Source organism: Hypomesus transpacificus, chromosome 6 (assembly GCF_021917145.1).
Source record: "Hypomesus transpacificus isolate Combined female chromosome 6, fHypTra1, whole genome shotgun sequence".
NCBI classification, from domain to species: domain Eukaryota; kingdom Metazoa; phylum Chordata; class Actinopteri; order Osmeriformes; family Osmeridae; genus Hypomesus; species Hypomesus transpacificus.
In genome coordinates, this window is record NC_061065.1 from 7033954 (window position 1) to 7061368 (window position 27415).

Below are 27415 nucleotides of genomic sequence, written 5' to 3' on the forward strand. Positions count from 1 at the left end.
AACCCTTCTGAGACTCAGACCACCATTCCACGGCTTTAACAGTGAGAGGACGCTTTGCTGGAGAGTGCTATCTAGACTTCCCTCAGATAAACCTCCCTCCTGAGAAACAGCCGGAATGTAAGACTAATCCCAAGCTGCCAAAATATTGTTTCTGTTAAGGTAAGAAAGAGAGAGATGGGGGAAAGAGAGAGAGAGTGGAAGAGAGAGAGAGAGAGAGAGAGTGGAAGAGAGAGAGAGAGAGAGAGAGAGAGAGAGAGAGAGAGAGAGAGAGAGAGAGAGAGAGAGAGAGAGAGAGAGAGAGAGAGAGAGAGAAAAAAGCAAGAGAGAGAAAGAGCGAGCGAGCGAGAAAGGAAAAGAGAGAGAAAAAGAGAGATGACAGAGAGACCATAAATATATCCATCAGCGGGGAGACAGGAATTGACACGTCTTGATCCTCCGGAGGACAGAGGTTACCTGTGGTGGAATGACGCCCCCGCAGATGACCAGGATGTCGGGGCGGTTCAGGTTCCTCAGCTCCTTGATGAGCTCGGGGACTAGCGTCTTGTGGCCCGCAGCCAGGGTACTGACTCCCACGCAGTGCACATCAGCATCCACAGCCTGCTGGGCCACCTCAAGCGGAGTCTGCTCTCAAGAGGGAACACAGGACAAAACGTGACTGAGACTCACACTAAGGATTTAAGGACAAATGGTTCATGATGAAAGACAGTGACTTTCAGGTCATTTTTGTTGTCAGGGAGACAACAAAGTTAAGCCCGGAAAGGATCCTCAGACCAACTCAATATGGTCCTTTACCAAGGACAAACCGTTAATCTGACAGCCGCCTTGAAAACTACTGGAGAAAAATAGATCTGTGAAGCTACACAGGTGCAAATGAATTAGATTCCACTTAACAGCCATCAATACCTTAAGAAAAGCCTGTTTACATGTAGGTTCACCTAAAATGACATGAATTAGCCATAAAAAATAGCACGCCAGGCGTGAACCTACAGGGAAGCTGTCCCAAGGGCAGGCAGAGGACACAGGTTAGTGAGCGCTGGATGTGTGATGATGCCTTTTTATCAAGGATCCCAAAAAGTGTAACAACAGGAGGAAGACGCATCACAACATGTAAATACTGCGAGGTGAAGTCTTCACTTCAATGACGTCTCGGAGGAGCGATGACGCACACACGTGGCAGTTATGAAACCCAGGTTCCAGTCATGTAAGAGACACACACGGGTCACACTCACCCGTCTGAACAATCGGCTGGCATTTCCCTTGGTCACGTACTCGCAATTTTGATGGTATTTCTGATTGATGGATTTTTTTTTACTGTGTATGTACAAAAATAAATAATGACTTGGCTAGAGCAAGTTTAATCTTTGGCTGTGGTAGGAAGTAAAATAAGGTTGATGGATGACAGCTAGAGATTTGATTTAGACAATAGTTGAGACTTATCTTGGCGACACAGGGTCACACACATCTCAACTCTGAATTGGAAGTCATTACACATTAGATTTGACACAAAGTCATACAAAGACATGCTTCTGTCACTAACGTCAGCGAAAAGATAAGAACCCTAACAGACGGTATCGTACGTCCTTCTTTCAACTTCATCCAAATGCGTACGATCTCTATCAAAGTCGTTTAAGGAAACGTCTCTATTGAAACTTTCGCTTTAACTGAATTTATTAGATTTGCTGACCAGACTCCAAGACCACGTTATCGCTCTGTCACAGCCATAATACTGTTTAGATGTCTCACCCGAGTGTACGAAGCAGACACTACCGTACCAGCAGCCCCCCACACACACACCATCAACTTGTGACCTCACTCTGTAAGGAGACAAATGATCTCGAGCATCGTTCTAGAACACTGCAAGGGTCAATGTAAATATGAGTCAAGAACCTGAAAAGCTGGCTGAGAGAAGGTAAAGCAGAGAGACTGGGCTCTGGGGGCAAGCAGCAAGAGATAAATTGCCATACTTCACTGCATGGAAGGTTTTCCCTGGTGGTCCAGCTAATTGTCAGTCTCTCTGTCTCTCTGTATCTCTCTCTCTTGAAGAGGAAGAGGTTAGGGAGGCCGAGAATGTTAATGATACCTAGCCAGTAGAAAAAAGGAAATGGGCACTTTGCATGAACAAAAGGGAGGGATTAGTGATATTTTCCAAACTTGTGTGAAACACTAGCTTAACTCCAAGGTATTCTCCATTGATCTGCAGAGCAGCTGTGTTCTTCATTTGTGGGGAATGTTTTGGCTTGGTCTACAGAGGCTATTTTATCTCGTTAGACAGCATTAAACATGAGTATGGCTCTTGTATATATCCCTACAGCTGCTCACTGTAATACAGAGTAATAAACAACCTCGTTGGAATAAATGTAACCTCGGGCCCCCAGCGCCTCAGATGATACAGGCCATCGCTGTCTACAACACCACACAACATTTCATAAGGGAATGGGTATAGCTCAGTAGTGTAGCTTCAGACTGGTCTAGTAGTTGCACACAGGGCTAAAAACTAACAGCGTCCCGTCAAAAAAACTTTGCCCCCCCCCAAAAACGTTTTTAAAACCTTTTTTTACCACTACCACACCAATAATTGCGTTAGCCCCACCACAAAACAAGCAAGACAATTTTGTATTCTCTTGTGTATGTATTCACATTGAAATTCAGATATTGATTTGAGCCCCTCGACTGTATGGATTAATTAAATAGTGTCGGAAATAACCTAGACCCATGTCAGGATGTCAAAAACACAAGAATTTACATTTTGGGACAGGTCAAGTTCAGTTTGGGACGATTCATTTTGCACTTCAGGATGGTACTGGGACAGTGAGGACAAAAGTTAGTTGCGAGCCCTGGTTCCAGGTTCACATCCTAGTCTGTATATCCCACTTTGGATCAACTGAATCCATTATTATTAGCATTATAAATCAAACCCATGAGCACACCATCAGCACTGTACGTGCTGACTCACCTGGAAGAGAGGTCCAATGTCCACATCAAAGCCCAGGTCAGCGAAGCCTGTGGCGATGACCTTTGCGCCCCTGTCATGACCATCCTGGCCCATCTTCGCCACCAATAGACGAGGGTTTCTCCCCTCATGCTTTTTAAACTCAGTAACCCTGGAAACGCCATGCAAGAAATGACTTTATCAGCACATACACAGTAAACGTCTGTGATCAAGTGTCCCACCACAAAATGTCTGAATGAACACTCGTGATGCCAAATTACAGAACATCATTGTACTGTACAAACAGGAGTCAGATGGCTGAGCGGTTAGGGAATCGGGCTAGTAATCAGAAGGCCACTGGTTCGATTTCCGGCCGTGCCAAATGACATTGTGTCCTTGGGCAAGGCACTTCACCCTACTTGCCTCAGGGGGAATGTCCCTGTACTTACTGTAAGTCGCTCTGGATAAGAGCGTCTGCTAAATGACTAAATGTAAACAAATGCGACATACTCTACTTTGCTGTTCTCAAAAGGATGAGGACTATGAAAATGATGCACATGATTATCTAAATACCTAACACAGCATCACTCAAGGGCTGCATTTTCTTTTTAAATATAAAACCTTGTTTACGAACACCTTCATAATCAGATTAAAGAGAGGCATCATGAAGCCTTGTAAGCCAGTCCTAGTCTCACAGGTAGTTGTCCATCTTACCTGTTGTTGGTCAGCGAGATTTCCTCGTTTTCTCCGTACTCGCTGCGATAGGCTCCGCTCACCATCCTGGTGCTGGCTTTGTGCTCTCCAAACACAGTCTTCATGGCATCTGTGATCTCCCCGACTGAACACCTGTTTAAGAGAACATGTTCCCTCGCAAGGATTATAAAGACAAACCAGTGGAAAAGGACTAGAGCCAAGCTAGGAGCATTCTAGAACCCGACTAGAACCATACCAAAACCATTCTAGAGCCAAGCTAGGAGCATTCTAGAACCCGACTAGAACCATACCAAAACCATTCTAGAGCCAAGCTAGGAGCATTCTAGAACCCGTCTAGAGCACGACGGGTCTGGGGTTTGGGGGCGTACCTGGCCCGTGCTGCGTCCACAGCCAGGCCCAGGAGGTTCCCCTCTCGGGTGCGAGCGCACTCCTCGATGGCTGCCAGACACGCCCTGGCCTTCTCTGCATCACGGCTCGCTCTGACCTGCGGGAAGAATAGCCACAACATTAGCATTAAGTCTTGGTCCAGCCTTTACAAGGAGGACATGGCCTGTGTGACATACTGAGACTGTATCCGTCTCACGGTACACTTTGTGTGAAGTGTGTGTTTCTAATTAGCCCCTGTGGCACAACAGCTGAAACTGAAACAACATCAGTTGTTGGGCAATTAGGCTTGGCTGTAGATCTCTCTATTACAGGGCTGTGCTAAATGTGTACGCCACCAGTTTCTACAAATCAATGTCCACACAGACCCTGCTGAAAAAATACAGGCAGGTAGGCGGACAGAGAGAGAAACAGATGGACGTTCAGAGAACAGACAAGAAGACAGACAGGTAGACACACAGAATGAGAGACAGACAGGAAGATTTATCATTATATAAGGAGTTTATCTTACCTCAGGATGAAGCTAACAGATGGTTCATGTTCATCAGGCATTTAAAACCTTCTACCTAAAGTCTTTCCATATCAAATCTCAACAACTAGTCCCTCAACCAGCCCGCCTCTGCCTTCATTAACCGAACCTACACTTGTCTGAGAGTCTGACCAGCCGTTTCCCTGAGAGACAAAAGCGTGAAGAGGGAGGGATGTAAACTTGATACATCCGTGCTGCTCTTCTCTCAGGTCAACCCTGTTTGATGTCTTCTCTCAGGTCAACCCTGTTTGATGTCTTCTCTCAGGTCAACCCTGTTTGATGCTAAGTGACCTTTCAGGAGAGCCAGATAGACAGACCTTGCCTCGTGGCCTGCAGCATTAGCGTGGTAGAACCTGGCTTCCCGGACACTGGTGCTCCAGAGCCAATGTGTACAGCTCCTAATGCACATCAAATGGATTTGATTCTAAACTGCCTAATCCCTTTGTGCTCAACAAATGCAACAAGACTATGCAAAAAAAAAAAAGAATAATTTCGCCCGGAGGAGATAATCCTACTGTTCATCCAATCGCCTCTCACCCAGGCAGACACCATGTAAAAGAGATCCCAACTTTGGCAATATGTGCCAGCCTGCAGCTGTATGCCTGGGAGCTCATGTTGGCTTACAGATGCATTTTGAATCACAGCGGTGGAGGAATGAAAATGTACAATGTACAATAATAAATCAGAGTGGATGAAGCCATCTGCCTGCTAGCAATCCAAATCCATGTTCCTGACACCAGATAGTAGGAAACAAAGAATTCTACCGAGGATAAACAGGTCAAGGATGCAACACAGGAGCCTGAGGAGTAACCTTTCCTTCAGCGGATCAGATTTACACACGTTGGACCACAGATTGGATGATTCTTATCTAAGCTTTTCAGGGCCAAACAATAGCGTAGCTTTCCTTGGAGAGATAAAGGTTGTCATTAAATGTAATACACAAACTGCAAATGTTTACTCTTCGACAGGTCTGCAAACACCTTTGTAAGCAGAGATTTGTTAAAATCTCGACCGTAGGTCAGCGTTTGCTGACCTGTCGAAGAGTAAACATTAGGTTTCTTAAATACTACAACAATACGCGGGAAGATCCCAATACAAACGGATTTGTTTACCTTTGAAAACGTCTCTGGACCAATAAGAACAGCGTATTGATCTAATTATACTACTAGTATATAAGGAACTAGTTTATTTCTAGAGAGCCGTTTCTTCTCATGTGAAAGCCGAACACCATAATCGGGTCTTATGACCCAAATTTATCGTTGAACAGGAGACTTAGAAAACAGCATCATGTAAAGCACTGCATTTGCTATGGAGGGTTATGATCAAATGGCATTACGGCTGAAAACATTTGGAGTAGTGCGGATTAGGTGAAATATAATCAAATTATCCAAATGATTTATTTCAGTTGCATTGCAGAGACACATAGCCCTATATTCTGTGTATCTGTGAGTCCTTTGTATTGCTGATAATTATATAACCTCAATGTTATAACTCAGCACAGATAATGGTATTATCTTTGTTGAGTTAAAAACCTCTTATTTTACTTCCTGACTCTTATCCAACATCTCTATGAATTTTGGTTTGTGTTTTTGTCAGCTGAAGTGTTGAAATTTCAGTTTAGGAGAAGACAGCGGTTTGTTGAAACATGTTTAGCTGAACCCTGTTAGAGATCTGAGCAGTATATTGTGGAGCACAGCAATTCAATCTAAACCTCAATTCACCTTTCCATAGATAACCATCTGCAGCAAGGTCGACTCCTTAATCGACTCCTTAATCAAACCTGAACCTGAACCCTGATACATCTGATGAGGTTATTTTTGGCAAACATTCCTTTGCTGGTCTAATACCACAGATGGAACATATGATCAAGCGTGTTTGTTTGAACTCTTAACACGAGTTCAAACAATGTTGCATGGATGTGTTTGTGAGCAAAATGGTAAGACTATCGCTGGAGCTGTGATGTGCTCTAACAAGACAGACAGACACAGACCCTTGTGAGCGTACTATGTTACTCACGTTCTTCAGTTTGTTGATCTGTTTATTGCGCACGCTGGTGTTGTCTATAGCCAGCACTTCCACCGTCTCCTCCGTCTCCAGACGATACTTGTTCACACCCACAATGACCTCACTACCTGTGGAGGCCAATCATGAGGAGACACGTTCTGGATCAATAAGACGACCAAGAACACGCACACACACACACAGACACACACACACACATCTGCTACCTGAGCAGCACCAGCTACAGCCAGCTGAAAGCATGGGAACATCTGTGTTTGTTTTCGTCACAAGAGACTAAATCCCGATTTTACACAGAAAACACCCATGAGTAGGGGGGGGGGGGTCACTTTCAAAGCTAGACAGTAGCCAGTTTGCTCCCAATGGGTTCACTTGGCAAGGAACACTGACAGATCCCAAGTCACCTCATTCCTCCACCTCTCCCACTCCCCCCTCCCTCAAACCCCCCCCCCCCTCTTCACAGGCCTGGCTCTGTGAAGAGGGCAGCAGCAGTTGGAAGGGCTCTCTCCCCCTCTCTCCCCCCCTCTCTCCCCCCTCTCTCCCCGTCTCTTCCCCCCTCCCTCTCTCTCCCCCCCCCCCCTCTCCCCCCCCCCCCCCCTCTCCCCACCCTCCCCCCTCTCTCCCCCGTCTCTCCCCGTCTCTCCCCCTCTCTCTTCACAGGCCCTGGCTCTGTAAAGAGGGCAGCAGCAGTTGGAAGGGCTCCCCTGCGTGCCACATGCTGGCTAACCCCTGCCATGTTCACAAAGCCAATCCTCTGCCATCTGACGCCAGCCGGGGGTCCTCGCTGGGATGAAAGGCACAGATGAGGGAGATGGAGCCAGGATTTCAGGGGGGGGGGGGATGCGTGTTTGTGGTCAAACAGGTGTGAATACTGAGAAAACCAATTCAACCCCATGAGATAGTCAAGTAACATGACATGATATTAAAGTGATAAGAGAATTGTATACTATATTGACAGCACTGGGCAGAAGTCTTAGGCCCCCAAGATTTGTGACGGATATTGCTTGTCTTTATTAGATTTTTGTCCTCTATATATGTGTGTTTAGTGAGACAGGAATAAGAGCATGGATCTTGTTGCTATGGTGTTTGGATTTGGGATGTAATTTCTCGTCTGGTTAAGACAACATGACAACGAGCCTGGCCCCAATAAAGCTTCAGCCTTTAGTCGAGGCCCATTCTCCAAGGAGAGCCACAGAAGATGAATAGATCGACAACTGAAATCCAACTAAATCCCAGAATTAACATGCACACACACTTGAAGCCCACACTTGACAACAATTCCCTTATCATTAGCCTCTTAATCCCAGCCACATCACACCATCTGTGTAAACACACCCTCAACACACACCACACACACACACACACCTGCACAAAGTGTGCGACTCCTTCCATAGCAGGTATTATTTAAGGCCAATGATGAACGTGTGAGACCAGGGAACGGAGTGTGCAGTAGGCAGAGCTTGTAGATGGCTTCTGCTGGGCTCCCCAGAGAGGCCCCTGCAGAGGCAGGGCCTCAGGCTGGCCCGCAGCCACGCCAGCCAGAAAATTGCTGTTAAAATTCATATATGCAAACTGTGTGTACGAAGGACTATGTGGAATTCATATGAGAATGGAGAGTTTTACAGTCCACTTTAATACATATGTCCGCTTCGGCGCATTCAGGATGTGATTGAGAGCTGCTGTGGAATTTAATGGGAATCTGAACGTTTGAGGATGAGGAGGGCAGACACGGGGTCAGATCGCACACAGAGAAATGTGTGAGTAGCCTGGGGAGACCTCTAACGCCCCCCCCCCCCCCCCCCCACCCCCCCCATCCTCCCTCCAGTATCTGGGGACAGATGTGAGGCAAGTCCCGGAGGGTGTGCTAACTCGCTGCTCTCATCACACACGGGTCCCTTGGAGAAAGCAGAAACCGTTGGGCATCCGTAGCCCGCTGCCTTGCTTCTCAGGGACTGGCGTGGTCAGCGACAATGCTGATGCCATCTGCTGAACGAGAAGACCACAACAGCTGGCAGCTCTGCCCTCCAACTCGACTCTAAATGAAGCATGTGACTAATTGGTGGTTGTGCTATTTTGGAAACTGTATGGGTCTGGGTGTAGGTCTGGAGGTTCTCTGGGGCGGGAACAGAGAGTTTGGGGTGTGCTCAGGCCCTTGTGCATGACTACACATCAACACGACTGACTGAAGAGCACTCTACATCCAGTAACCCACGACTTTCTATTGAATGTATTCAGTGGACAGTTTGAAGGTCCTTTCGAGGTGTTCTGTTGTCCTTTTCAAAGAAGAAGGCCTTCTAAAGAAAAACATTGTGTTCTGAAAGAGCATGAAATATGGTTGCATAGTGTCTGGTAAATAAAGACATGGTTGGTGGGAACTAACCAGTAACCTTCTGTGCACTTCTGATTCTTGACTATCTGTTGTGCTTACTTTATGAGCTGCTTCTTTGTCCCTTTAGTTTAACGCATGTGCTGAATGAAACAATATCCCTCCCCCTTCCCCCCAAAAAAGTTTAATGAAATATTGAGTGGATGCCTTCTGCCTGACTGGGCCCCCAGTCTGCCTTGGGGGAAACACTTACCTTAAAGGGTCGTGGAGGAGAGGGAGAGAGCAGGTGAGAGAGAGCAGGAGAGAGAGAGCAGGAGGGAGAGAGCAGGGGGGAGAGAGCAGGGGGGAGAGAGCAGGAGAGAGAGAGCAGGAGAGAGAGAGCAGGAGGGAGAGAGCAGGAGGGAGAGAGCAGGGGGGAGAGAGCAGGAGAGAGACAGCAGGAGGGAGAGACCAAGGGGGAGAGAGCAGGTGGGAGAAAGCAGGAGGGAGAGAGCAGGAGGGAGACAGCAGGAGGGAGAGAGCAGGTGGGAGAGAGCAGGAGAGAGACAGCAGGAGGGAGAGAGCAAGGGGGAGAGAGCAGGTGAGAGAGAGCAGGTGAGAGAGAGCAGGAGGGAGAGACCAGGAGGGAGAGAGCAGGTGAGAGAGAGCAGGAGGGACAGTTAGGTCAGGCTGGTACAGTGTGCAGTACCTGAGTCTATGCGAGCCTGTCTGCGGGCAGCACACTCCTCTATGCGTAGTTTAGGAATGCCCTCCGCCACAGCCCGGGCCATGCCCCCCATCTCCTCAATCTCACTGATGAACTCTTAACACTTACCTTAAAGGGTCGTGGAGGAGAGGGAGAGAGCAGGTGAGAGAGAGCAGGAGAGAGAGAGCAGGAGGGAGAGAGCAGGGGGGAGAGAGCAGGGGGGAGAGAGCAGGAGAGAGAGAGCAGGAGAGAGAGAGCAGGAGGGAGAGAGCAGGAGGGAGAGAGCAGGGGGGAGAGAGCAGGAGAGAGACAGCAGGAGGGAGAGACCAAGGGGGAGAGAGCAGGTGGGAGAAAGCAGGAGGGAGAGAGCAGGAGGGAGACAGCAGGAGGGAGAGAGCAGGTGGGAGAGAGCAGGAGAGAGACAGCAGGAGGGAGAGAGCAAGGGGGAGAGAGCAGGTGAGAGAGAGCAGGTGAGAGAGAGCAGGAGGGAGAGACCAGGAGGGAGAGAGCAGGTGAGAGAGAGCAGGAGGGACAGTTAGGTCAGGCTGGTACAGTGTGCAGTACCTGAGTCTATGCGAGCCTGTCTGCGGGCAGCACACTCCTCTATGCGTAGTTTAGGAATGCCCTCCGCCACAGCCCGGGCCATGCCCCCCATCTCCTCAATCTCACTGATGAACTACACAGGGCAACACACACAAACACACGTACTAACATGGAGCAAATCTCTTCTACACAAGTTGGAAAAAACGAAGTTCTAAGCAGTGGAGAAGTGGCCCTTGACCCTCCTGACCCCTGACCTTTAGGGCGGTGTTGTAGACGTCATCTGTCAGGGCCTCCATCATGTGGGATCCGCCCCATGGGTCGGCCACGTTGGGTATCCCAGACTCCTCCTGGATGATGATCTGGGTGTTGCGGGCGATGCGGGCGCTCTTGACCGTGGGCAGACCCAGAGCCTCGTCAAACGAGTTGGTGTGGAGTGACTGGGTCCCCCCGAACACTGCTGCCATGGCCTCGATCACAGTCCGCACCACGTTGTTGTAGGGGTCCTGGAGGGGGGCGCAGACAGAGCCCTCTGGGTCTAGCACTGACACTTAGGACAGACACTCCACATGGAAGTGGCTTCATACCACATCCACATTCAGATCCGCCTGAATTCACTGACGCTGAAGACCATCATGTCTGTTAGAACAGCTAATCTGATGTTATATGTCTGTGAAAACCCCATGCAGGATCCCATGGTGCCAGTGTTGGCTGCAGGTACCTGTTCAGTGAGAGACCATCCTGAGGTCTGGCAGTGCGTTCTGAGGAGGAGGGACTTGGCCATCTTGGGCTGGAAGTTCTTCTTGATCAGCGTGGCCCAGAGTCGCCGCCCAGCCCGCAGTTTGGCTATCTCCATGTAGAAGTTCATGCCAATGCCCCAGAAAAAGGACAACCTGACAGGACAGAGGGAGGGAGGGAGTGTGCGTGTGAGAGAGATTTGTCTAAAAACATGCATCTTCATGTCAAGAGACAATTCATTCTGTCAAAACACTTCAAAGAACTAAATTAATGAATTCAGGATTGGGCCAGCCTCCAACTTTATAAGACCCTTTTCTCTGTGAACGACCTACGCTTCAAGTTAAGGCTCTGTCACTATAGACTGGATGATGAGGATGTTTCAAGATCACCACCCTCCCACAAACCAGGAAGTGTCTGTGTGATTGGCAGATTAGCTCCAGTTTGCTGCAGAGAGCAAATGGAAGGAGGATAAAGGGAGGAAGAGGGAGGGATGACGAGGGCTGGCATGTAGCTTATGACGCATAACAGAACACTCAGAACAAAACAAAGGAGTTTGAGTGAGATGGTGAGGTCAGTGAATATGTAGTTTCTCTTCAGCACCTTGGGAGAGAGACACATCTCACGACTGAGCTCTCCTTCCCTGGCGGTCTGCAGTGTACTATCTGATCTGGAGGACTGTCACATGGCTCCACAGGGCACAGTGGAGACAGGCAAACTCAAGACAACAGACAGAGACTGTGGGAACATAACTGAGACTGTGTGACTGCTCTGGGCATTATAAGCCCATCCATTACTTTCACACATGGGTTTTTGTGAAGTTATGATCTTGATACAGATCTTATGACCAGGGCTGTGGGAAGCGGGGATGCTGATAAATAAATGAATTCAATTGAGTTTTAGACAAAGAAAGGTAGCTGAATATTCATTTCTCATATCAAGGTCGGCAATGAGCACCACGGACAGCGTACAAGCATTCCACACAGTCAAGCCAACGGCCTTTATCTGATGGACGATTTTTGAAAAGAATAACCGGCCATGTAGAGTTGCTGCTACTGTCGTGTTGGCCGCAGCCTGTCTGAAGTAGATTGACTAGCGAGGTGAATAGCAAATGGGATGTGAGATGAGCGGTTACGTGACACTGACACACTACATTCAGAAAATATTTTTTTTTCAAATAGGTTAAAATAAATATTGAAGTCACTCATTGTTGTAAATACAAGTTAGCTTGTTAAAGTCTTTCACGATCGTAAATGGAGGCTTTGACTACGTCACTGTTGTTATGGTTACTTATTTAAGATATTTTGTACAGGCTCCTGTGTAGCAAGCGGAATAATTTAGAATGGTGAAAAGACAGATTTTCTGCAATGACGCAGTAGGTGTACGTTATCACCCTATAATGTACACCCCTGCAGCCAATCAGAATTGAGTATTCACCCAGACCATGGTATAAGCATCTATATATTAGTTCAGATTCCCGCAAAGACTGCGGCATGTATTTTGTTGAGTTACATTTTAATTAGTATTCATATTATTTTTTTATGTATTACTGTTATCACTTGTATTATTGATTTTATTGATTTTATGTAAAGCACATTGAGCTACAATTCTTGTATGAAATGTGCTATATAAATAAAGTCTTCTTCTTCTTCTTCTTCTTCTTCTTATTATTATTATTATTATTATTATTATTATGGACACTCATTCCCACCAGGCCAAATTATTATTTTTTTAAGTCGCGGCCCAAGCTCCCGTGCGAGAAGGTCCCGTTACTTTTCTTCTTACCTGGGAGCAAACTCGTCGATGGTGAGACCAGCTTTCAGCCCTGTGCGGCAATACTCCAAGCCGTTGGCAATGGTGTAAGCCACCTCCAAGATGGCGTCTGCGCCAGCTTCTTGAAGGTGGTAGCCGCTGATGGAGATGGAATTGAACTTGGGCATGTTCTGTTAGGGTTGGAAGGTAAATGCAAACCAAATTTATCATTTGATTTGCAGAACTCAATAGGAACTTCAACCGGGTACTGAATCAAGTTGGGCAGTAAAAGTTACATCAATAAAATAAGTGGAAAACAGTGGATGCCTACTTGGGATGTGTAGGCGAAGATATCCGCGATAGCGTGCATTGATGGTTCCGGGGGGAAGATATAGGTGTTGCGCACCATGAACTCTTTCAGGATGTCATTCTGGATGGTCCCTGTAAGCTTAGCTTTGGACACCCCCTGCTCCTCTCCTGTCACTATGAACATGGCCAGGACAGGGATCACCGCCCCGTTCATCGTCATGGAAACGGACATGCGCTCCAGTGGGATTCCGTCAAACAGCATTTTCATGTCCTCCACGGTGTCTATGGCAACTCCAGCCATTCCCACGTCTCCATGGACGCGGGGGTTGTCCGAGTCGTAGCCTCTGTGCGTGGGGAGGTCAAAGGCCACCGACAGACCTTGCTGACCAGCTTGAAATACAGAAACGGAGAGAGAGAGAGAGAGAGAGTTTGAGATAGAAAGAGAGATTACTAAAAGGGGTAAGATGGAGGTGATTCAACCATAAACTAGACTTGAGGAGATGACTTTAAGAGTCTTTCCGTTTTACATCAGGCGCTTTAAATGATTGAATTTATCTTTGATTGGATTAAGTTTATTTTATTCAACTGACCTTAAGAACAGAAAATTGTATAACAAGGCCTTTTCATTGCTGCACGAATATTTACACAATTTTTAAAACCTGATAACATCAAAAAGAACTGCCATGACTGGTTCAGAGGGTGACCACAAACACTGAAGGATGTTTACAGTCCTGGCGCTAGACGTGTCCACGAGGTGTAAAGTATTTACCTTTGATATTATCTCTGTAAAACTTGTTGCTTTCCTCCACTGTGCTGAAGCCAGCATACTGTCTGATGGTCCAGGGTCTAGATGTGTACATGGTAGGATAGGGCCCCCTAGTGTAGGGGAAGACTCCTGGTAGTTCATCTGGGACCGCAGCAGAGTCTGACTTTGTATAAACGGGCTTGATGTTGATGCCTTCGGGCGTGCGCCAGATCAGGTCCTCTGGGTTCTTCCCTTTGAGCTGCTTCTTGGCAAGCTTCGCCCATTCTGGGTTGAGCTCAAGTTTGTCGCGATTGCGAGCGGCGGTGCGGAACTTGCGGGAGCGCGTGTGTGTGCCGGAGACGGACGTTCCAACAAGTCGCTGAGCAGTTAGCGCTGCACATGCTCTCTGTGCGGTCAGCATGCTGTTGGCTGTCTGGAGGACTCAGTCGCACATGAGACACCTGTGTAGACAGAGAGGAAGAGTTTAAATACATTAAAAAGTTGAAAATAGATTCACTAACAACTGTCTATCTAATCTCAATATAACAACACAGTTATGCAGTCATTAAGGCATGTAACACACACGGTTAGAGGCCGATTACATATAGGATTTCGTATACCACCCCGCTTATCTGTGTAAGTGTTGGTGTACTTCAACGAATGGCTGGAAACCTGGTATTAGTCTTTTGGGCGACTTAAGTGACATGCAATAAGATAAACTTTGTGCTTGCAAAAACGTTATAACTTAAGTGATTTGCATGTTGCCAAACTGGCTGTCATTTTCATGACATTAGTTATGTTCCTGCTTTAGCTAGCTATATAGCTAACCACCTACGTTAGCTAGCCTGCACTAGCTGTTAAATGCATTATTCAGCTTAAGTGGTGAAGAAACATGAAACATCCTACATATGGATATGATAGAAGACTTTCGCAGCAAGAGGGTATGTTTTCAGATAACGCAATTGTATTAGTAAGCACACATTCTGACCTTGTATTTGTTATGTTGTTGAGTGGCGTTGAAGTAAAGGCGTGTGTTTGACTGACCAATAACGTTTCACAACATCAAAACTGACCAATCGCAAAGAAGTAGCGCTTGTTACACTCTGAACTAAGACACCGGATGTAAAAAAAAGCAGCAAGAGAGTTCAGAATCTTCACAAGATGTATCACGCTCACCGCTGTTCGTCTAAAAACCAAACACGTTTTTCAACTCACATTACACTCTGCGGTTTACATGCTATCATCTAATGGAAGAACATATTTTTTTTACCATGTCTGATTTCAGCTTAGCGACTCCAACGTAGTTTTTTTAATAAACCGTAATGCAATGTTCTGATCTGGCCAGATGAGGGAGGAGTTGCTTCCACTATTTATCAAACGGGAACCCTTTTAACCCAAAGATACATTAGTTTAATTCACCATTTTACTAATTTTGACAACCATCCTTGGAACCATATATACTTAATGTTACTGTTATATTTGCTAGTGGAAGATTTGGATAAATACGGGCATACATTAATTGATTGTGTCATATAGGGCTAGCTAACCTGTTTTTCTTCTCATACAAACACACAGAAATGAGTCTGAAGTCAATTTCAACAAACGCAGTTCTCACCATTTTTTTATTAAGTTGATCGATCAAATGGTTAGAAGCTGTGGCCGGTAGAAGTTCTGTACAGTACTGGATTTGAACGACCTCTGTTGTGCACTTGCATTAAATGTTTAGAAGGGATACAAAATATTCTAAACACAGCAATATCATTTGTAGCATACAGCAAGATATATATATTTTTTTTTATCAAAGTGGCAATGCAGACAGTGGTTTTGTTAATGCCCAGTTAAGATACAGAATATTGTCCTCCCATAATGTACCCTACTTTTTTTAAACAGTAAGGCAGTATGTTTGTTTGCAGTGCATTACAGCTTTCATCAGATAACTCTTTTGTAATTCGTTGATTCAATAAAATATACAACCTAAAGTGAAAGAAATAAACAATAAAGCCTAAAGACATAAAACATTAAGACAAAGAAATGGGATCTTGAGTGTAAAACATCTAAAAAGCAGCATCTACGTTAACAGAAGTTGGCAACAAAGCAGTAGATTCTTTTAAGTGTTGAGTGGAAGAAGCTTTCAATTCAAGGAGGGGACAGTTGTTCTGTGGTGGGGTGGCCCAGTCCATTGTAAATCCCTCTCGTTGAGAGTAGGGAGTGGAATACATAGCCCCTGTGACCTTTGAACCACATGACCCCCTGAACCTGAGACATCGTCACCCTCACTCCAATTTCAGCAGCTCCACGTCGAAAATGAGAGTGGCGTTGGGAGGGATGACCCCTGGGTGGCCCGTCGCTCCGTATGCCATGTCCGGTGTACAGGTGATCTTAGCCCGTTGGCCCAGGCTCATCTGCCGGGTGTGGAGAGAGGAGGGAGAGGGGGTTATGAAGGTAAGACCACTGTGCTGTGTGACACCTGTGTGTGTGAGTGTTCTACTGCAGGTGTCTTGTCTCACCTGTGCAACTCCTTCCTCCCAGCCTTTGATCACCTCCTGCCGTCCGATCTTGAACTTGAAGGGCTTGTTTCTGTCTCGAGAAGAGTCAAACTTCTTCCCATTCTGGAGCATCCCTGACACGGAGAGACCACAAAGTCTCATTCATCTTAACCGTCAACGATATAAAAGACCTCCCATTGTACTGTCTAAACACCACAAACAGGAAATGCTCACATACACGCCATTGTTACACACTAGTTAGATGTTTCTACAGTTCTTCAAATTAAGCATTGTGTGTGTTCTGGCTTCCCTTGTTTCCAAGACCAAACACAGCCTTTCTTTCATGTCGGAAAAGCATTTCAACATCAAAGCAAAGATGAAGGCAGCTTTTAATATTTTAGGTATGTCCTAAAACCATGGACTGATTCCAGTGGTCCTACTTATTCTGATCTTGCGCTTGTTTCAGTGGTTTCAATGGACAAGTGAATGTGGAATATGACGCATTGGCCTGATTCAGTAGATTTTTTTCTGAAGTTAAGTAGGCCATTGCTAGCCTGCATCTGGACCACAGGGGAGTTTGTCCTGTGTGTGCGTGTGCGTGAACTTTGCTGACCATTCAGGCATGCTAATACAATCAACCTCATTGGACACTTCCACAACAGAAAGAATGCTTTTAACCACTGCAATACATGACAAACTTGAGATATTTATGTCTTTCGTAAGCACACAAAAAAAGAAGTGTGTTAAGGCTGAGGAACCAAGTGCCATCCTTTCAGAGGAGTAGCCTGTCACAGACACAGCAGAAACCTTCTCCTTACCCACGGTATCAAATATCAACCTGAACCCAGATCCCCCAAAATATCCCGCTGGGTAAGACAACATAAATAATCAACACCAGCCTGTAAAGCATCGCCGTGTATAATGGTGGCGAGGGTATTTTAGTGTCAGATGGAACATCTCTTAATGTAGCAGTCCTTGGTCATCTACAGTCCCACCGAGATGGACCAATGATTCCATCACACACAGACATAACATCAGCGTAAATAGTTCCCATTAAAACCAGCCAACTAGAGAGATGAATCTTGTACTGTACTGGCTGCTTCTCCCCTTACAGTCCTCCCTAAACTTAGCCTAGCAGGAGCTGATGCTTCCAGGAATCCCTGTTGCACAGATATCACTGGGCTCCTGGCCTGGAGTCACAAGGGACATGCCTGCATGGGTCTTACAGAAATTCCCTGGTTCAGGTCTGGGTGACGACCATCTGTTAATACTCTCCCACTGGCAAACCACAAGCCCTCTGTTGCAGCCTATTTCTATCTTAAATCTGTCTGAGCTCTTTCATTTAGGAAAAAAACATTTACTGGCTTTTCTGGCTGAAACCAAAAAATGAGCAGTGTTGTGATAATTTACAGTGGTTTCCTGTTCCACTAGTATCTGAGGGTCCAAACTGTACAGATCAAAGGGAAAAACAGTTGTGTGTTGGTGATCAGCAGACGAATAGAGAGTTTAGTTGTAGCCAACAAGCCCAGTGGTCGAATAGAACCGGAGCTGAGTTGGGGTGAGGTCCCTGCAAATGAGCTGTCTTGAAACAAGGCTGGGCCATTCCTTTCCTGCGGCTCAGCCCCAGCCCCAGACACTCTGTCTTAAGAAGCGTGAGAGCTCAGAGCTCAGTAGGAGTCCGACGCTATCTGGAAACGCTGTGTGAAGGGGGGGGGGGTGGGGGGCTATTTTTACCCTGTTTACTGTATCCCTGTCTTAGCCCCTGTCTAGCAGGCTGGCCACACGGCCTCCGCAGCCGAGGCCCCGATGAAACCAGATAGCGCACGTATGCCATCTGCTTACGACACACTATCGTAGACGCGTTGGCACATCTCAGGGCTGCAAACGCAAATGTGTCAACGTCAAGAAAACCTGTTCATGCGTCGTTTATCTTTCAGGAGATGCAAGATGAGGAGGGTGTAGGGTTTCATTTCTTCAGCGTTTAATTAGGCAACATGGTCACGGCTAACGTAGGTTATGAGCTTCAAAGACGTGCCTGGTTTAAACCTGAGCCATGACGCTTTGCTGTTTTAACTGTGAAGAAAAGAATCATAAATTTTGTGTGTGTGTGAGTCCGCCTCTGAGGCTGTCTATCATAGGTGGGATGGAGTGGGCAACAACTGCTTACATTTTTGGTCTAACTATTCGAACAGTTCTGCTAATGGACAGAACCCACCATACGTGATTCTACTTTGCGTACAACTCCTAAACTCACCACACCAACACAGCTCTGCACTGCACCAATTATCCCCCATTCAAAAAAATCCGCATTCCACAGAAGACACGTTCAATCCTTGAAATGTTTGTTTCTATTTCAGTGCGACACCCTGACCAAGTGGCCTAGTGGCAAAGTTGTCACGTTTCACGGGAGCAGTGCTCAACTACAACGTGGAGAGAGACGCCTCATTTCTCTTTATGACATCAGGGCAGTGAGGCCAGGGGAAAAGGCCCGGCTTCATCCACAATACTATGATCACAAGTCATCAATCATCCATCACACCAGCAGCATGTTTAAGGATTTTACCTCAACTAAACTCCTGTCAGCTAGGGTGGCAGGAAGTTCCCACACTAAACCTCGTTCAGCTTCCTCCTACCGGCCTCTCTTTCCACTTAACGTTGTTAGTGTTGTACCTAGCTGTGATGACAGGCGACTGAAAAGCAGAACCTCCAGGCAGAACCCAGTGTTTCCATGAATAGACCACCGGGCACGAGAGATCATTGATTTGTTCTGCCTGTTAGGACTGGGTGGGCCCTTCTGAAGGGCCTGTGTTTGACAGAGTGACCTCCAGGCTAATTTAGGTTCCTAGAACCGTGGATGAAATGCTGTCTAACAGACCACAAAGCCTTCCAAGTGCATGTTTGTATAAGCACTGAATATCTTGATGAGAAAGTAAAGTAAAACTCTAGGGTTAGACACTACTAAACACTATGAAGTGGATCTGGCTGTTTCGCATCTAACCAACTATTTGCTTAGTTGCTCAGGAAGGTTATGATGTCAGAACTGTGCTTGGTTTGGGATTTCAAGGATTCTCTCCAGGAGTTGTCTGTTTTTAGCCATAATGTGAGTGGTTGTCACCACACTTACACAGCGTGGTAAGCATCATGCTTTCAATAAAACCACCCCCTGCATAACACTCGAGGCTAACTCAATAAAGAGTTTGCAGCAAAAAAAGGTAGCTGTGTTAGGCTAATAAATCTACTTCCAGTTGGCTTGACACGAAAGCTTCATTATTCCCTGGATCTGGCACAAACAGCTGAGCTGGATAGAGGACAGAGACAGAGGCAGGGAGGGGGGGGGAGGCAGGGAGAGGGAGAGGAGGGAGGGAGGCAGGGAGAGGGGGGGAGAGAGGCAGGGAGAGGGGGAGGAGGGGGAGGAGGGAGAGAGGGAGGGAGAGGGGGAGGAGGCAGAGAGGCAAGGAGAGAGGGGGGGAGGCAGGGAGAGGTGGGGGGAGAAGTGGGGGGGGGAGAGAGGCAGGGAGAGGGGGGAGGACGGAGAGAGGCAGGGCGAGGAGAGACAGAGGGATAGAGACAGGATGAGAGAGAGAGACAGGGAGAGGAGACGATGAAAGCACACACAGCATTAGCGCTCCTCTAATAGGGTCAGCTTCCCTGCAGACATCAACACAGCAGCTCCACAGGCCTTAATATAGCCTGGCGCTGCAGTAGAGGACCTCCGAGCCCACAGACTGAGCTGCAGCTGACCCACTGAGACCAATAGAGGAGCACTGCTCGACAACCTCAACCAACCAAGACAATGTTTTAATCTATTAACTTAAGCAGAAACCCTTTCAGGGGATGTTTGGTCACTTAACAAGATAAAGTGTGGCCAAAGTGGCGTTTTCTACATTTTTTAACATATTTGTCAGCATTCGTAATAACTCCTGGAGAGAGGGATCAGACTGGCGCCACAAAAAAAAAATCTCCTGGAAGTAAGAAGATAAAACATCCGGTCTTCAATTATGTCTTTTTGCATGTTCAGCCTTTCATCCAGATTTCATTCAGTCAGTTCCTTATGGAATACAGTCATGTAGAGTATCATCCGTGTCAGTACCGTGACCGGATTGTAACCATGGATCATGGCTATGGTAAAACTACCTGTTATTGCACATTTCTACTAATCAGAGTTTAGAATTCTTTAAAAGGTTGACGGGAGAGAAACACTATCTGGGTTAACTTGTTACATGGATACTATACAATCATCCTGTTTCACTGTAGGATTCATCCTTATCTTTAAGTCCAGCGGCCTTTTGTTCTAAGGGGAATTGTGCAGATAATTCCTTGAAATAAGTTCATTAAACAGTCTGAACTTGTGTAAATGTGGCTTTGAATTACTGTTCAGCATTTGAAGTGAAACAAGTTATTGGGGCTAGATGTAAACATTATAAACAGATGGAATCAACAGAAAGGAGTCTTGCTTGCTTGCTTTACCTGTGTAATGTACCACACATGTCTGGCCCTTCTTTGGAAAAGTCCTTCCTGTTAAGAAGAAAAATGACTAATTAATTAATTAAAACACAGAAATAATTTGTGTCCAAGAAGGTCCTCGACTTGAATAAAAAAATATTGTTAATTCCCCCCAAATACCGACATTCCTCCACAGTCTAGTCGAGTAAAAAAAAAAAACCCTGCCTTGAGATTTTCTGAAAATAATAGAGCAATGTGTGTTTAAATCAATATAAAAATCAAACGTTGACGAAGTACAACTATTTATATCAAGGCTATCTTTCTCGCGCGTTAAGTGAAGGTTTTGCTGGAGGCAGCATCTTGCAGAATATGGTTTTCGAGAGTTCTGGAAAGATTGTTCTGGGCTAGGAGGACAAGCCACCGCCGCTCACAACCGTCTAAAAATTGTACAAGCTGTTACAGTGTGTTATTAGACTGTAATTCCTTGCACCGCCGTCGCTTGCACAAAACGCAAATTCAGAACATGAATATCGCATTATCAAGACAATCTGAAAACAATCAAACAAAAACTGCTGCAGAACAATCCCTATTCCCATTACATGACGAAACAGAAACAAAGATAAATCAACTCACCATCTCCTGGAGATATTGTTTCGACGTCCACACCCATTTTGAAAAATATATAAACAATGGTAATTAAAGCAAACTAAAAGCAGGTTATATAGCTATACTGGTAGCTACTGTGCAAGCTACAGTAAGACCATTCATGCACAGATCCACATAGGTCTGCTTCTGCAAGATTGTATTACACCACTAGGTGAAGATATCCCCTACTATGAGATGTTAAACGTCCGCTCAATGTCGTCGTAAACCGTGGTATTTGAGCCAAATATTTGACAATTATTTTGTGAATAGCAAATGATCTCTAGATTAATATACACTTACGTATGGAGTTGTAAAATGTACTTTTTAATTGTATTTTATATCCATTACCTCAAGCACCATACCTTCAACAAAATACGATTTTCCTATCCTACAGCACCATCTTGTGTTTAACATCTGAATAACGTAGAAAAGTTATAAAACGTCAAATCCCATAATTCCCAGTTTTATCAAACTTTTCAGTTCCAGGTCCGTCGAGAAACTATTCAAGCCGGGAAAAAGTAAACTAAACGTGGGAAACTGGTTAATGATTTGTTTTAGAAATTTGGTATTATCTGCACAAATACGTTTATCACATTAACAAGAACGTTGACATATCGCAAGCGTCTGTCAAGTGTCAACGTCGTAAGTGCATTCTTTCTCTGTGTTCATGCATGGCTGTCTGCTAGCCGTTCGTTGCTGTCACGATGCTATGTTAATGAGATACGAATCAATGTTCACTGCCTAGAACTTTATTAAATAAACGTGGTATTATTGCATTTTACTTCTAAACAACCCCAACTCAAAGTGAAGCCTTTATATTCACGAACATCAACAGAAAGCTTGGCTACGTTAGACGGCACAGGTATTAGCAATCCTGCTTGTTGTAGCCTATAGCACCGCCCCCTAAGTGACATACCTCAATCCTTTACAGCAGGGGTGTCGAGCTCCGGTCCTCGAGGGCCGCTGTCCTGCATGTTTTAGATGTTTCCCTGATCCAGCTCACCTGATTCGAATGAATGGTCGTTATAACAACCCTTTTAATTGAATCAGGTGTGTTGGAGCAGGGAAACATCTAAAACATGCAGGACAGCGGCCCTCGAGGACCGGAGTTCGACACCCCTGCTTTACAGGTAATGTGACGTTCCTCCACAGTGGTTGGTTCCCAAGATACTAGTGTATTATGTACACTGATCTGCGTAGGTAAGGTCACACTGGTCTTAAGCAGCTCAGTCCATTTCTCATGTAGTGGGGGGATTAAGGATTTCACCCTGATAAAGACACAGGGAAGAGGCTTTTCCTATTCTTAGTGTGTGATGGCAGCCGGGGTGACTTGTTAGAGCTAGTTAGTCCCCTGCATGACAACCTCACCCAAGGCTTGGATCCTCCTTTCACTTTCATCAATGTTGCCGATTGAGTGATACTTCTTTCATTTCCTCTCGTTCGTCGGGTTAACCTGTGATCCCCTCTCTTGTCAGTATGGATCTGGGCAAAGCCAAGCTGTTACGGACGGGACTGAACACTCTCCACCAGGCTATCCACCCAGTCCACGGGTTAGCGTGGACGGACGGGAAGCAAGTCTGCCTCACCTCTCTCTGCTGCGTCAATGGGGAAGTCAAATTCGGCGACACCAACGTCATCGGGCAGTTTGAGCACGTGCTGGGGCTCTTCTGGGGCCCGCTGTGCTGCTCGGGCTCCGCGGCCCTGCTGGCCGTCCAGCACAAGAAGCATGTGACCGTGTGGCAGTTGCAGCTGAGCTCCTTGGAGCAGAACAAGCTGCTGTGCACCCAGACCTGCGAGATGAGCGAGCCCTTCCCCCTGCTCTCCCAGGGCTGCGTGTGGCACCCTAAGATGGACATTCTGGCGGTGCTGACCAAGAAGGACGCCTCGGTGCTCTTCTCCGTCCGGGTGGACAACCGCCGGGTGAAGGCGGAGATCCGAGCCAGCGGACTGATCCACTGTGCCTGCTGGACCCAGGACGGCATGCGCCTGGTGATCGCTATAGGCAGCGCCCTGCACTCCTACATCTGGAACGACATCCAGAAGAGTCTGGTGCCGTGCTCCTTCTGCCCCGTCTTCGACGTGGCCGGCTACATCTGCGCCATCGAGTCCACGGGGGGTGCCCAGGTGGCCGTGGCGACAGAGCTGCCCCTGGACAGGATCTGTGGGCTGAACGCGGGGATGGCGTTCGATCTGCCCGCAGATGGCGAGAACCTGTCAGGGGAGTGCTCTCCCGTGGTCCTGCTGGATGAGGACGGCTGTCTGGACCGGAGGAGGTCCTTTAACTTTGACAGGTCCTGCATCTCCTCAAACTCAGGCCCCATGGACCTCACCCACATCCTGGCCAGACACCGGCGCTCTGACCCCAGCCCCCTCATCCACCTTCGCCGCAAGGACCACCTGACAGGCTCCGGGCAGGACTCCTCACACCTGATCCTGGTCACCTACGAACGGAAGGTCACCACCACCCGTAAGGTCAGCATTCCTGGCATCCTTGTCCCGGACATCGTGGCCTTTGACCCCAGGGGCGGTACGGTGGCAGTGGCGTCTAACACGTGTAACATGGTACTGGTCTACTGCATCATGCCCTCGGCCATGCCCAACGTCCAGCAAATCTCCCTGCAGAAGAACGAGAGGCCCAAGGGAGTGTGCTTCCTCACTGACAAGATGCTACTGATGATGGTGGGAAAGCAGAAGTCCAACGACCCCGCCTTCCTCCCCTCCTCCAACACTGACAAGTACCTCCTGAGAATCACCTACAAGGAGCTTGTGTACGACGGAGAAGCCCCCAAAGCCTGCTCCCCGAGCCCAGGATACCCCGATTCCCCCGTCAGCCTCCACCACGGGATTAGGAGACACTCTGAGTCCTCCAGCAAGGAGGAGCGAGAGCGTGTAGGGGGGATAAAGGAGCTGGTGCTGCCTAGCGGGGCTGTAATCTCATCTGCGTCACCTGGGAGCAGGCGCAGGCTGGTGGAGGAGGTCAGGAGCCCTGAGCCCAGCCCCTTCGCCAGCTCCACGGACTTCTCCGACCGAGCCCCCTCCAGTGCCTCCTCAGTCACGGTGGAGAACTTCGACATGGATCACGTCCACCGCATGTCCTCGCTGGCCGTGACCGGCCAGGCCAGCCGCGAGTCCAGCCGACCCAGCTCCCCGCGCTTCGACCCAGCGGACAAGTTCCACAGCGACCCCACCCTGCCCAAGACCACCTGCCTCTCTAAGGAGCGACCGGTGGACCAGCTCAGCCAGAACATGGAGAGGATCTTTACACGGTTCGCCGACATGCAGCAGTGCCTGGCAGAGATCAGAGACTTCACCCAGAACGGGAAGAAGGCCCAGGGGGGCTACCCCAATGCCTGCGAGCCCCCCTATGTCAACGTCACATGCCAGGTAGGCGCTTGTCTGCACATGTGGGTTCTTTCAGTTGATACTGTAGGCTAAAGACATCCTCTGTTGTATTCAAGAAAAAATGGCTCAATGGATGTCACTGTAAAAGGGTTTTGTTAGAGTCGATTTACGGTGAGACACTGATGGGAGGAGGTTTTTTGAGGTGAAGGATTTTATGTCATCAGATTACTAATTTACTGCTGCTGTCTGGATAACACGACACCATGGAAAGACCTCGTATGGAAATACCTCAGTTAATGGGATCATACACTTGCCTATAAGTGAATTGGTGTTTGGTCACACGTGCAAAGCTTGTATACATGCAGAGCCCCACAGGCCCACAGGGTTAATAGGGTGACACCCATTGTCAGCTGCCAGCTCTCCACTGCCAGATTATTATTTGTTAACCAGATTAAGACATTGTTTGTGTTGCAAAGATAGTCTTCACCACAGGGTCAAGCAAAGGAGATGAACACCCTCATTTACCTCTCCTTCTCTCCCCCTCCCCTGTCTCTCCTTCTCCCCCCTGTCTCCCCCCCTTCTCCTCCCATTTCTCCTTCCCTCCTCCCCCCGTTTCCTCCTCCCCCCGTCTCCCTCCCCCTCCCCCTCCCCTATCTCTCCTTCTCCCCCGTCTCCCCTCCTCCCTCCCCCTCCCCCTATCTCTCCTCCCCCCTGTCTCCCCTCCTCCCCCCTCATCCCTCCCTCCGTCTCCCCCTCTCTTTCTCCCCCTCCCCCGTGTGCAGAAGCAGCTGTCTGAGAACGTGTTTATAGACGAGAGGAGGCCGGTCCTGCTGTGTGAGGGGAAGCTGTCCCTGCGAGTCCTGCAGGAACTCTTCAACACCTCCATAGTGGAGATGATGTATGGTACGTTCAGCACGTCCGGGCTCACCTTCACGGCACCCCCTCTCCCAGCACGTGTTCACAGCTTCCTCACGCGTTTGTACTGACGAGCAATTCCTCAGAAAACCAACCTTACTTGGCTTGTTTAATGGGAACTAGTACAAAAGAAGGGCCGTTAAGGTCAGGCTATCCTAGCCCCATCAGGTAGGAATGGTGCATGTGTAACGTGTAGATGTTAGCCGTAGATGTACTTTTTTAAACAGAAAGGTTTGACAGCAGAAATTGTTCTTCAGTCGAGGGAGGAATTGAATGCAGGCTATTACTGGAAGTGATTAACAGCATTGATGAGATTACAAAGCCTTAAAAGCAAGCTGCTTACAGCTCCACGCGAGAAGTGTGTGTGCTAATAGAACTCTAAAATACTCCTAGTTGGTATAATCCCATCGGTCAACTGAGCAGTTTGTTTTTGTTTTTCTGGTCGACCCGTTGGGGTTGTGTCAATGGCATGGTCATACTTTGTCATCGTGCAGCGAGGCTCAGCTGTGTTACGTAGAGACAGTGGACACATGAGTGAAGTGAGCCTTCTCTACTGTCTGCAGGTCCGCTCTGGGTGGTGTTGGTGGCTGACGGGGAAGGCTTCGTGCCGCTGGCGTTCAAGCCCAAGGAAGAGCTCACGGTGCGGAACGGGAAGAGGAAATCTCCCCTGAGGTCTCCTGGAAGTCCCGAGGGGTCTTGTCCGTCCAGTCCCGTCCAGGGCAGCACCAATAACCACAACTCAGCCTCGATATAGACACCCCAGCCTCGATATAGACACCCCAGCCTCGATATAGACACCCCAGCCTCGATATAGACACCCCAGCCTCGATATAGACACCTCAGCCTCGACAGACACCCCAGCCTCGACACAGACACCCCAGCCTCGACACAAGACACCTCAGCCTCGACACAGACACCCCAGCCTCGACACAGACACCTCAGCCTCGATATAGACACCCCAGCCTCAATACAGACACCCCAGCCTCAATACAGACACCCCAGCCTCGACACAGACACCCCAGCCTCGACACAGACACCCCAGCCTCGACACAGACACCCCAGCCTCAACACAGACACCTCAGCCTCGATATAGACACCCCAGCCTCAATACAGACACCCCAGCCTCAATACAGACACCCCAGCCTCGACACAGACACCCCAGCCTCGACACAGACACCCCAGCCTCGACACAGACACCCCAGCCTCGATATAGACACCTCAGCCTCCATATAGACACCTCAGCCTCCATATAGACACCCCAGCCTCCATATAGACACCTCAGCCTCCATATAGACACCTCAGCCTCCATATAGACACCTCAGCCTCCATATAGACACCTCAGCCTCCATATAGACACCTCAGCCTCCATATAGACACCCCAGCCTCCATATAGACACCCCAGCCTCTCTTCTGCAGGGCCTCGTCATAGCACCCAGAGAACCCATCATCCTCCCATTCTAACACGACTCTCCAACTTCACATACCCATGATCTCTGCATGTTGACACAAAAACAAGGCATGGCTGCATTCAAGGACTCGATTTTTATTATTTTCCGTTCACCTGAGGATATATATTTTTTTACTGTTCTGTTTAAGATGATAATTGTGCTTTTGAAATACCCACCTTTCAATCTGAATGTTTACATGTACTTCTGAAAGGCAGCAATGAGATTACTGGCTGTGAGCAGGTTGGATGATACAGTCCTGTTTTTGCTGCTATAGCTACACTTTGCAACTGTGAAGGATGTTTTGTGTGTTATGACTATTTTAAATTAAAGTCTTTACATGTTTAAAAGGCATTTCATTTATATACTAGATACTGTTCTATGCAAGTAGTACTGCCAGTATAGGTGGCTTGGGAGGTGTGCTAAACTGCCACTAGGGGGTGCAAGAGATTTATAAATCAACCAATAATAA

The 27415-nt window shown here is 47.5% G+C and overlaps 3 protein-coding genes across 4 annotated transcripts; 1 reads left to right on the forward strand and 2 right to left on the reverse strand.

Moving 5' to 3' along the window:
* Positions 1-340: 340 nt before the first annotated feature.
* Positions 341-14757, reverse strand: mmut (methylmalonyl CoA mutase). The gene is made up of 12 exons (XM_047022042.1): positions 14656-14757; positions 13692-14128; positions 12945-13312; positions 12647-12804; positions 10848-11019; positions 10384-10632; positions 10151-10262; positions 6573-6688; positions 4012-4127; positions 3644-3775; positions 2954-3101; positions 341-621 (listed from the first exon to the last, which is right to left on the reverse strand). Exons 2-12 carry the CDS (start codon positions 14086-14088, stop codon positions 400-402), a joined length of 2190 nt encoding a protein of 729 aa, XP_046877998.1. The 5' UTR covers positions 14089-14128; positions 14656-14757; the 3' UTR covers positions 341-399.
* A 499-nt stretch (positions 14758-15256) lies between these two features.
* On the reverse strand, positions 15257-21407 carry fkbp1b (FKBP prolyl isomerase 1B). The gene is made up of 4 exons (XM_047022032.1): positions 21230-21407; positions 20621-20668; positions 16175-16287; positions 15257-16069 (listed from the first exon to the last, which is right to left on the reverse strand). The coding sequence occupies exons 1-4, from the start codon at positions 21264-21266 to the stop codon at positions 15941-15943; spliced, it is 327 nt and encodes a 108-aa protein (XP_046877988.1). The 5' UTR covers positions 21267-21407; the 3' UTR covers positions 15257-15940.
* A 306-nt stretch (positions 21408-21713) lies between these two features.
* LOC124468797 (WD repeat and coiled coil containing) lies at positions 21714-27343 on the forward strand. Of its 2 annotated transcripts, none has more exons than XM_047021765.1 (4): positions 21714-21883; positions 22717-24625; positions 25366-25486; positions 26062-27343. In XM_047021765.1, the coding sequence occupies exons 2-4, from the start codon at positions 22718-22720 to the stop codon at positions 26250-26252; spliced, it is 2220 nt and encodes a 739-aa protein (XP_046877721.1). In that variant the 5' UTR covers positions 21714-21883; position 22717; the 3' UTR covers positions 26253-27343. The 2 variants fall into 2 exon arrangements, with proteins under 2 accessions (XP_046877721.1, XP_046877720.1); XM_047021764.1 differs by lacking the exon at positions 21714-21883 and adding an exon at positions 22352-22441.
* The last annotated feature ends 72 nt before the right edge of the window (positions 27344-27415 follow it).